Source organism: Hemitrygon akajei, chromosome 5, assembly GCF_048418815.1.
Source record: "Hemitrygon akajei chromosome 5, sHemAka1.3, whole genome shotgun sequence".
Classification (NCBI taxonomy): Eukaryota; Metazoa; Chordata; class Chondrichthyes; order Myliobatiformes; family Dasyatidae; genus Hemitrygon; species Hemitrygon akajei.
In genome coordinates, this window is record NC_133128.1 from 80,965,836 (window position 1) to 80,977,988 (window position 12,153).

Here is a 12,153-nt window from a genome sequence, read left to right on the forward strand (position 1 = left end):
TCTGCTCTCTCCCCCCCCTCTTTGTCCCCCTCATCATCTCCCTTTTAATCCTATGCTTCTCTTAAATCTCCATGTTCCCACAGTCTATAGCCCTGGGAGATTATGGAAGATTCAAGGCATGATGACATTTGAAATGCCTGTTTTACTCTGTATGTTGCCTCACACCTCATGGGATAACATGTCACCACACTGGTGCTTCCCTAGGCTTGAATGTTTATTAGCATTTCAATGTTCACAGTACCTTTAAGCATCGATTTTCAAACAGATCAATTAGATGTTATCATTGCAATTTGTGGGAGCTTGCTGTTCCAGCTACTGTGTTTCAAAAGTACTCTGCTGGCTCTGAGGAGGTTCATGGCATCCTGAGAGGGCTGAGGGGGTTGAATAAATGTTATGTAGGTGGAAAGCTTTCCTGCAGGAGTCTGTTACACGGTGAATGCTTAAAAGGTCCACCATTGCAGTCTGGACTGCCATTGATCGGTACGTGTGGCCTGCCTGTTGCCAAGGTCTGTGGGCTGACTCTTGCTATAGCGCAGATTCTGATTCACAAATTGGAGTTACGTTGAAAGAGTTAATTTGTTAACTTGATTCGGGGCAGAAAGCTTGTACCAGCGATCCATCCTGCTGCGATTTAAAAGGAAACCCAACTCTTGTTAAAATGCTAGTAATTCAATGCCAGCTAAATGCAATCCTGATGTTTCTGTCAACTTGCTCTGCTTTTTCCCAGAGTAATTCAACAGGGGATTGTAAATTTTTCATAAGTATGGAGATTGTATTCTTAAGCTGTACCAGAAAATGACTCATCAGCAAATAGTTTTCCAGCCCAGAAGGTTCACATTAGTGAACAAACTCATTACTGCTCTTGTGAACCCAGTGCTGTGTGTTGTCTGTTCCATGGGCTAAGCAACCCACTGATAATGTTACTGGGATGCTGTTCGAAAAGGGTGGATACTTTGGGAAGGTGGGATATTATTTGAAAAAGGTGCTCGTAGATTCAAGTCCCTCTTGGTACCAGGATTCAGACCATATCCTAAACCAAAGCTTTGTGTGATTTGTCAGATGAATGTCACAGTAATGTCAACTAAATACTTCATTATTCACATTTTTCTGGTAAATGATTGCTGCAAACAGTGGCCTATGGCTTCCCTGTCCAAGCTGAGTGGAATTGCCTGTATGACCTGGCATTTTTGCAGTGCGACTGGAGTCTCTCTGGGGCAGGATAGCTGGAGTTATTGGAGCATTTGATGCGAGGGAGCGGAGCTGTGGGAAGACCCAGGGTTGGATCAATTTAAGAGCTGAGCCGAATTGGAAAGGTCTGATACTGGCCTTATCAAGGCGATGGAGCCCAAGCCCGAGGGTGAGAAATGACGCAGGATTTGAACAATTTAAGTGCTGGGCCAGTGAGCTGGTTGGGCTGTTGGGGTCGGAGGCCGCTGCTCCGTGGGGTGTGCTGGACTGAGGACACCTGAATCAACTTGCGTGGACTTCCGAATCCGTTGTAGTGATGCCAGGTGCCGTGCGTATCAGTTCTGAATGCTGTCTGTTGGTTTTTCTCTCCTCTGTACATCGGGTGTTCGACAACCTTCTTTTGTTTTTAATGGGTTCTGTTGAGGTTCTTAATTTCATGGCTGCCTGTAAAGAGATGAACCTCAACGTTGTATAAAGTATACTTGTTTAGATAATAAGTGTACTTTGACTTTGAACATGGTCTGACACAGAGATCCATTCTGAAAGGTTCAATTTATGTTGAAATAAAAACAAAGTGTTAGTGGGGCTTCCTCTTAGCAATCAGCTAGGACTGCAGACCCTGATGTCACCTGTGGTAAACTATGTATACCTGTCTGGACACGCCCCTCTTGATGACTGCTCCTGTGGCTGCTCCCACAGACCCCTGTATAAAGGCAAAAGGGAACACTACATCTCGAAGACTGAGGGAGGAGCAGTGCCCCAATCGCCTTTATACCGGGGTCTGTGGGAGGAGCCACAGGAGCAGTCAGCAGAGGGGCGTGTCCAGACAGGTTTACATAGTTTACCACATCACCACATCCCAACTCTTGAGCTCTTGATTCTACAGCCTTCCCCATGTTATTTCCCTGCTGTGACCACAGTCAGATCTACTGTTCTTGTTTCCTTCCCCCTCACTGTGGTGCCTGAAGCCAGTGAACAGGATGTTGAGCAGTTAAAGCTTGTAAGGTCAATTCTGCTGTGCAAGAAGTTTTTTTAAAGTGGGAGATGCAGAGAAATATTTGATTTATTGTCCCACTGCACATCTCCAGTTGCTTGTGCTTTTACAGATACCAAAGAAATTTCCTGAACATTCCATACTCCACATATGTGGTGGTGGAGGAGTACGAATACTTGGGTGTTCACCTCGACAACAGACTTGACAGGAAAAGCAACACCAAGGCTGTTTACAAGAAGAGGATGAGCAGACTCTATTTTCTGAGGAAGCTGAGATCCTTCAACGTGTGCAGCAGGATGCTAGAGATCTTTTACCAGTCTGTTGTAGAAAGTGCAGTCCTCTTTGCAACTTCATGTTGGGGGAACAGCACCAGTGCTGATGATGCAAAAAAGACTAAATAAATTCATCAAAAAGGCTGGATCCATCCTTGTCTACAACCCGGACTCTTTGACTTAGTGGAGAGGAGGTCACTAAACAAACTGTTATCCATTATGGACAATCTAGCACAGGGGTGTCAAACTCATTTTAGGTCACGGGCCGGATTGAGCAAAATGCAGCTTCATGCGGGCCGGATCAGTCGGACGCGTGCGAACGCAGCTTTCGTTGCCTCCGTTTTTTCAGCCTGTTCTCATGTGTCTCAGTCTCTGCTATAACTACAAAGTGTTTCACTTTACAAATTCCGTTTCTTATGAAGAAGACTGCCGAATAAACACTAAAAACCCTGAAAACCTGGAACCTGAATAAACTCAGCATTAGCCATATCATACACCATAGGCGCTTCAATTACTGGGGCCAGCTTTAATAGTAATTAGATATTATCTTGTGGGCCAAAGATAATTCCACCGCGGGCCGGATTTGGCCCGCGGGCCTTGAGTTTGACACATATGATTCTAGCACGTCCGCTCCATAACCTACTGAATAAGCAGCGGAACACCCTTTCGAACAGACTCATTCAGCTCCGCCGTCACATGGATTATTACAGAAAATCTTTCCTACCAAGAGCAATAAGTATAGGTCATCTCTACACAACAGGGAATCACACATTATAATACAGTAATCTCTGTTTCATTATCTCATACATTATTGCACATTGGTAAATTATTATTGCGTATATTATTGTTCTGTACTTAATTATTAATTAAGTTTGCACACTGCTAAGTGTGTTTATAAATGTTGCTGCTGTAACATAAGAACTTCCCACTTAGTATCAATAAAGTATTTATTATTATTATTTTTCCATACGAGATAGAAAGACTTTGCCCCGTGAAATCTTTGCCAACTTTCTGCTTACGGAGCAATGCAATTGGCCAGTTAATTCCCTGTCACCATTCTTCCCACATTTCTATCAAGAACTGTTCCTCCCCCAGGATTCAGTCAATCACCTATCACTAAAGCAATTACAATGACCAGTTGACCTACTAATCGAAGCGTGGAAGTTAAGTGTTGAACCTGGATTGCTGGTGCTTTAGATCAAAAGGTCTGCCAGCTGTGCCACTGTGGCACCCGTTTGTTCTGCGATGACAGGATGTTCTGTTGTTTGTAGAAGCTTGCTGTGCAGAACTTGGCAACTGTATTTCCCACATTACAGTTGGGACCACACCTGGGAGCATTGTGTTGTGAAGCACCCTGGGACATCCAGAAAGAGAGTGAAGGAGGTTACAAAATGTAGCCCTTTTGTTCAACAGATTTTGAATTAAATTAAAATCCATACAGCTATGCCTTATTTCTGTGGCTTGCTGTAGCTTCAAATTTAATATACATACAGTGAGACAATCTTGTTGAAGATCTTTTCATAGCATTCTGGCTCCAAATGGCATGCATCACAGTTAGCTTCTGGCAACCAAGTCCAGCTCCTAGCCTTCATGTATGACTTGGTCAGTAACCCCAGTGGAACCATTTCTGCTGCCAGGAGAAGGGGCAAAGGCAGGTTACATGCAATGGGCAGATGGGGCTTGTCAGCTGTGGTTGGCAGCTCATCCAGGGAAAACTGATCTCAAGTCTCTGCAGCCTTGCAGCTATACCCATTCATGGGGAAGGCTTCAGGAGTAAACCCTGAGGAAAAATCTGAAGATGGAGTCCCTAAGGCCATCCTACGGTGACTGGCACTGTGGGCACCACTGTGCCAAACTGCCCAGTCTCTGCCATCCTTTGCATGGAGCGGGGAGCCTGCTTTATGGACAGCAGCTTATTCTCTATGTTGTATTGGCCTGGCTTCCATATCGATCACGTAGACAGCTAGATGAAACGTTCATGCTCGACTCCGACCAACAAAGGGCCTGCAACTGTCCTGAGACAAGGCTCTAAAATGGCAACTTTAAGTGTAATACTAGGAGACGTTCATCTTCCACCCGGACAACCACCCAATAGCAGATGATAAAGAGTGATAAAGTATTTCTTGACAGTACTGCCAGTCTTTAATTGGTGTTATATTTTCTCATAATGACAACCCTAGGGTTCAAAACATGATGCATTTTGCAGCCTTGTGATGGCCAGAAGCATTCTGTAGACAATGAATGTTCGAGGCGTTGCAATGTGTGAAGCATGTAAACACCCTCAGAAAAAGCCACGTAATAAAACACAGACAATTTTTAGCGATGTTAATTGAGCAGTAAATCATCGCTAAGGTAGCGGGGATAACTTATCTGTTTGTCAGATGGTCATGAGTTCTGTTGCGTCAACAAGTAGACACAGATGTTGCCTCAATTTAAGCTCTTTGCCCGAAGTAGGGCAGCAACTAAAAATTCAGTTGTTCATCTGACATAGTGCAAAGGAATCCTTGTAACTACTGTATATAAATATTTTGTGTTCACAATTGAAGAGAGTAGATCTGTTGTTCTTCAGCAAAAGCTACATGATTATGGACTCTTGCAAGTAAGAAGCTCTTGTTTACTTTTCCCAAGACTTTGTTTCTGCTGCTTTAATGTGGAATGAACTATCTACCACACTGTCTGGATAGAGCATTTGCCCCACACACAATGGAGATGCAAGAAGTTCTGCAGGTGCTGGAAATCTTGAGCAGAACACAGACACAAAGTCTTGGAGGAATTTTGAAGACCAGGTGGCACCTATGGGTGGGGGGGGGGGGTGGTGGTGGAGAGGAGTAATAAACAGTTGATGTTTTGGGCCGGGACCTTTCACCAGGACTGGAAAGAAAGGGAGCAAAAGCCAGAATAAGTTGGGGAGAGTGGGAGAGTGCAAGCTGGCAGGTGATGGGTGAAACCAGGTGTGTGGGTGGGGGAGGGAGGATGATGTAAGAAGCTGGAAGGTGAAAGGTGGAAGGGATAAAGGCTTGAAGAAGAAGGAATCTGATAGGAGAGGGCAGTGGCCCATGGAAAAAAGGGAAGGAGGAGTGGATCCAGAAGGAAGTGATAGTTAGTTCGTGAGGGCAGGTACAAAGAAGAGAAGGGATGAGAGGGTACCTGGAATGGGAATGGAAAAAGAGAGATGAGAAGACAGGAAAAATGTGGGGAGTAATTACTGGAAGTTAGAGAAATCAATGTTCATGCCATCAGGTAGGAATAGGAGGTATTGCTCCTCCAGCCTGGGTTTGGGCTCATTGTGGCAGTAGAGGAGGTCGTAAACTGACATGCCAGTATAGGAATGGGAAATCTAATTGAAACATGCAACCTTCGGGAGATCCTGCCTTGGGAAAATGTGCCTAGAGTAGGATTCCGTTGGAGATATCGAAAGATGAGGAGAATGATATGTTGGATACAGAGGCTTATGGGTGGTAAGTAAGGACAAGGGGATCCCCATCCCTGTTACAATCATGGGAGACGGGTGAGAACAGATGTGCAGGAAATGGAGGAGATGCAGGTGAGGCCAACATTGAAAACAAAAAGAGGACATTCCTGGTGTTCTGGAATTGGAATGGAAAATAAAACATCTCTGATGCTGGGTGTGGCAGTGATGGTGAAGCTGATAGAAGGGAAAACTACTTTTACGGTTGACAGGGTGGAACAAGGTATAGTCAAAATAACTGTGAGGGTAAAAGATGTCAATAGATAGTCTGCCTCTGGACATGGAGACAGAACAATCAAGACAGTGAGAGAGTTGTCACAGATGTGTCAAATAAATTTGGGGGCAACATTAGGGGCAAAGTTGATGAAATTGATACGCTTAGCAAGGGTGTACAATGCAGCACCAATGCAGTTGTCAACGTACTGCAGAAAAAGTTGGGAAGCGTTACCGGCATAGGCTTGGAACATAGACTGATCCATGTATCTGACAAAAAGGCAGGCAGTGCTGGGGCCCATACGAGTGTGTATGGCTACATCTGGCATCGAAGAAAATAAGACAAGCTGAAAGAGAAGTTATTGAGGGTGAGAGCCAGTTCAGCCAGACAGAAGAGGGTGGTGGTGGAGGGAAAGTAGGTGGGTCGGTTGTCTAGCATGTGTAAATTCTTTAGGTGTAGATAGTACTGCACTGTGCACATGTGCATGTCCAACACCTAAACAGATAATTTTGGTTGAATTATGACTTGCACTTGTATTTGTAATTTAGTCCTTGATTCAGTGTACTACAGGTAGAACTTGCCTTGAGCTGGGCGGTGCAATAGGTCATGTAAATTTAGTACATCATGCTTCTGCAAGTAGGCTGTTAACAAAGTAGGCTTGAAACATGAAAATCTTTCAGTCTGTCAGGCCTCTCCTGAAGCACCTGTGGCGATCTCTTTCTTGGATCATTTAATGTTAATAATGCAGCATTCAGATTTGCATTTCTCTTTTCCTTTCCATGTTCTTCTCAGATTTGCATCCGATCATTTACCAGCCCTTGTGGATAACACCGGCTTTTGTATTCTCTACAGTGTAACTTATCCATTACCTGTGATGAGGAAAGAGGCTATTACACCCATTGTGTCCATGTTAGCTCCTTACAAGGCAAGGTCATCAGTCCTATTTCCCCTGTAACCTTACAACTCATTATTTCTCAATCACTTTGACTCATTTGCTTATGTTAAGGGATGAGCTGCTATGGCCTGTCAGCACATCTTTGGGATGTGAGTTGAAGATGGAGCACCCAGAGGAAACCTCTGAAGTTAGGGGTGAATGTACAGACTCCACACAGGCAGCACTGGACCAAGTCAGGGCTGCTAGTGCCACCCTACCACTTTAGTACATGGGAAGCACTCGGGAATGATTGAGTTATTTTTGTGTTATCTTTTGGACGAATCATCTGCTTGTCAGGGTGACACTGGTAGTGCTGCCGCCTCACGGGTCTGCAGCAGATGGTGTTCAGTTCTGACTTCTGATGTGCATGCGGGGCTTGTGCATTTTTCCTGTCACTACCCGAGTCTCTCCAGGTCCCTGGTTTCCTATAACCTGCAGATACTCTGGTAGGTTATTTGGCCAGGGTAGTAGGTGAAGGTGGTAGGAAAATCAGAGGGGAGTTGATGTGAGTCGGAGAGAGGAGGGAGTGGGATTGATTGGACTGTTCTGAGGGCCTGCATAGACTTGATGGTCTTACGGTCTTCACTTAAATAGCAGGACATATAGAAGTATGAGGTGCTGTAAATGGTCCCAAGGCACTGCTCTGAGGGAGCTTTTCACCCTCAACCAGCATTACACTGACTGAGTGATTATTATCGTCGTAGTGGCTTGCAGTTGGCTGCTCTGTACCCTACGTTACAAATACAATGATTGATCAGAAGTAGCAAGCTTGTCATGCACTTCGGGATGTCTCGAGGCTGCGAAAGGTGGATAAGTTTCATGTTATATATTGTCAGTGCTGCAATTCAAATCGCTATTAATACATCACTGCTTTTTTTTTATAAAAGGGAGATGATATTACTCTCTAAAGAGTACAAAAACCTACTGCTTCTCGACAGATTGCCATTTCTGTGACTTCAATTTCGCATTAATATAAGAAGTGGCCCATTCAGGGCAATTAGATATGTACAATCCGTTAATTTTTGAGAGTATATGTCTGATAAAATCAGAGGGTATCTTGTTTGTTTTGATGTGATGAGCTGTTTAAACATAATCAATAGCAGTAGCAAAAATGGTTGTCAGTGGCTGCATTTCCCAGAATTATCCTTTCCTTTGTTTATCCAGAAAATGTTTTGGTAAAATGCAGCTGGGAATCATGGAGTGGGAAGCTATTTGCATGCTGAGAAGTGACATGTTTATCTTTAAGGCTTCATTTGTACAGTTCATGCTTTCTGAAAGTCAGATCAAAGATCCAAGGAGATCGACCGCATTGGAGGAGGCCAGTTAGCCATGATTCAACTCATTCTGCACCATTCCTCTTTACCCAATTTGCTACAGATGAACGCGTTTCCTTTGGAGGTTACTGCTGAATCTATTGATACCAACTTCTAGGATGATGCTTGCCAAGAGTACACATTTAGCTGAGTAAGAATTCCTTCTCATTTTGTTAAGCTGTCATCAACCAACAATTCCTTTTGCCTTTTGATTCTCACAAATGTATGACACCAATTTTCTAATTTCTTTCCAGTAAACCATTTTCATCTTCTCTTCTCTGTCTAAACCACTAAGTTTTGAGAACCTAAATTAGTCTCCATGTAACCACCTCAGGTTACACAGTCACTGCTTTCATCCTCTCTAGGTTCTCCACAGTTTTGAGTTTCCTGTTCAGACTACTGTGCAAATACTGTAGATCAACTCCCAGGCATTGAGATCTTGGAGATATTTCATGATCTTCTTGTCTGTTTTGTCATCTTTTAGTCATCAGCCATAGGTAGTTGGAAACCTTGCTAGTACTTTGTATTCATAGTCTGTAATGAAATGCTGGCACCCTGGAGCAATCACAGTCTTGTGAATTTAGATGTTGAGGGTGGAGCGCCATGGGAGGGGTGTGGGACAGGAGGCAGAGGAGGAGTATTAGGGCGGGGCATGGTGTGGGTGCAGGCACACCCAGCCCTGAGGTACCAGGCAAGGTCATTTGATTCAAAACAATTGGTTTATTGATCATTATGGAATATCTCTCTAGTGCTTCCCCGCTCCCTATGCCTCTCTCTTCCAGTTTTCCCAACCAACCGTAATTTGCCTGTCCTGGCCCCCTTCCCACTCTCAGTCCACAAAAGAAACCTATATCAGAATCAGGTTTATGGTCACTCACATATATCGTGAAATGTGTTTTCTGTGGCAGCAGTACAGCACAAAACATAAAATTACTACAGTAATGTTCAAAAGTCTCAGGCAACCTAGCTCTACCTACAAGTATCTGGGAGTACAGTTAGACGAGAAGCTAGACTGGACTGCCAACACAGATGCCTTGTGCAGGAAGGCACAGAGTCGAATGTACTTCCTAAGAAGGTTGGCGTCATTCAATGTCTGTAGTGAGATGCTGAAGATGTTCTATAGGTCAGTTGTGGAGAGCGCCCTCTTCTTTGTGGTGGCATGTTGGGGAGGAAGCATTAAGAAGAGGGACGCCTCACGTCTTAATAAGCTGGTAAGGAAGGCGGGCTCTGTCGTGGGCAAAGTACTGGAGAGTTTAACATCGGTAGCTGAGCGAAGGGCGCTGAGTAGGCTACGGTCAATTATGGAAAACTCTGAACATCCTCTACATAGCACCATCCAGAGACAGAGAAGCAATTTCAGCGACAGGTTACTATCGATGCAATGCTCCTCAGACAGGATGAAGAGGTCAATACTCCCCAATGCCATTAGGCTTTACAATTCTACCGCCAGGACTTAAGAACTTTTTAAAGCTATTATTAATGCTTTTTGAGATGGTGATTTAGATGCATATCATATTTTTTTTTTTACTGAGTTAAAAATTGTATGTAATTAGTTTTGCTACAACAAGTGTATGGGACATTGGAAAAAAGTTGAATTTCCCCATGCGGATGAATAAAGTATCTATCTATCTGTATCTATATATATATATATATTCCTAAGACTTTTGCACAGTACTGTACGACACTTCTGAGAAAAAAAGATGTTGAAATGGTTACAAGTTTGAATAATAAAATCAGGGTTAATTAAACTCCTGAAATTCTGGGGCCAAGTCCCTTGAGAGCTTGAGTGGCTGTGATGTTGATCCAGCGGAAGGTGCTCTGCAGCACCACCCAGAGGCCAGAATGTATAATTGCAACAGCCAGGTAGCATCTCTCAGCACTGCACTAAAAATCCTGTTTTGATTGCTTGTACTTTAAAACTGAGTTGTCAACTACTGTCGACCCAGGAAGTCCCAGCTGTTGCAAATCTGAATCATCAAACAGATGCCAGAGTTGTTGCCGTGGGGACGTGCTTTTTCCTGTGTTGCAACAGATTGTATTCCAGAATTTTTATCAGAAGAAGGACAACCCTCCCACTCCTTCCGTGCTCATCAAGTTTTGTGATAAGATTACATCTTGCCCAGTTGAGTTACTTTGTCTTCCTCTGGGATTTGGACCAAGATTTCTTCACAATGAAGAGTAGATGTCCTTGGCAACTTCTATCACTTCCAGGGTCTGATGATCCCAACATGCTGAATCCATATTATTGAATTGAATGATCTTTATTGTCATTATACGTAGGTACAATGAAACACTGTTTGACTTCCTCGCAGGCAATCAAACAAAGCGGTAGATAAAACGACAGTAATAGAAAAACGGTATTAAATAGATAAGTAGAAAATAAGTTACAGTAAGATGAAGGGTCATAAGGCATGTACAGTTTAGCAGAGAGAATCACTGAGTCACTAGACTCACTTATTCTCGACAGAGAAATTTATATTGAACCAGCTGTAATGATAAGCAGTTCCTATGATTTCAACATTAATTTTACACAGGGAGGATCAGACTTTGACTCCATAAAAATGAAAGAAATGCAATTACTGTCCATGACATGTTGTTTGTCAGAGAAGTGAGCTTGTTGGTGACTCTGCTCTCTTTTTTTTAGTTGGGAGCTAATGTTGAGGAGGAGTTGGTTGCTAGGGTGCCTCGCGTGTATAGTGCAAGCTGCAGCTGTGGTGTTCGAATGGAAGAACGTGGGATGTTTTAGTGACAGTCAGCAGAAGGACTTCCCTGTTTCATTATCCTGCATACATTGCAAAATTTATACTGTAATACTATTACATTAATGCCCATGGATTTTAAAGCTGGAGAACGTACTATTAAAATCACATGACGAGAATGACCATGATAAGGAGTGTTTGATGGCTCAGGACCTGTACTCAATGGAGTTTAGATGAATGAAGGGGAATCTGATTGAAACCTGTTAAATATTGAAAGGCCTAGATAGAGTGGACATAGAAGAGATGCTTCCTTTAGTGGGGGAGTCTAGGACCAGAGGGCACAGCTTCAAAATAGAGGACTTCCCTTTAAAACAGAAATGAGGAGGAACTTCTTAAGCCAGATGGTAGTGAAGCTGTGGAATTCATTGCCACCGATGGCTGTGGATGCTGTAATGGAGTATATTTAAAGTGGAGGTTGATGACTTTTGAGTTCTAAGGGTGTCAAAGGCTAAAGGGAGAAGGCAGTAGAATGGGATTGAGAGGTTTGAAAAATCAGTCATGATGGAATGTTGGAGCAGACCCAATGGGTGGAATGGCCTAATTCTGCTTCTATGTCCTACGGTCTAATACATGTAGTAAGGAAGATTCAAACACCGTACAGTACAGATCTAGATATTGTGCAATGCAACTTTTGAGCAGATATGTTCTAGGGTTTGGCTGTAAATTTCACATTCATACTCTACTTCAATGAATATGTTTACTTTGCTACTTTATTTTCAGATGGACAGAAACGGAAGAAATCCCTGAGGCGGAAGTTGGACTCACTGGGCAAAGAAAAGAACAAGGACAAAGGTGAAAAATACAATTCAATTAAAATTGATTTGAGTGAATCAATCCTTTGAAGCTTGACATTTGCATGGTTGAAAGCTTAAACACTTACAGTGCTTTGAAAAAGTATTCAGCCCCACAACTATCTTCACATTTTGCTGTCTTGTTTTTGAAATTTAAAATATATTGAAGTAGGATTTTTGAGCTAATCTACAAAACATTGTGCATCATGTCAAATCAAA

At 43.2% G+C, this 12,153-nt stretch overlaps 1 protein-coding gene across 8 annotated transcripts in view; it reads left to right on the forward strand.

Moving 5' to 3' along the window:
* The window catches only part of LOC140727912 (rho GTPase-activating protein 6), a 533,233-nt gene that overhangs the window by 428,513 nt on the left and 92,567 nt on the right, over nt 1-12,153 (forward strand). For all 8 annotated transcript variants that reach the window (XM_073045873.1, XM_073045876.1, XM_073045880.1 and 5 more), the window contains exon 3: nt 11,864-11,935. In XM_073045873.1, coding sequence (XP_072901974.1) covers nt 11,864-11,935 — 72 coding nt within the window. The remainder of the gene's footprint in view (nt 1-11,863; nt 11,936-12,153) is intronic.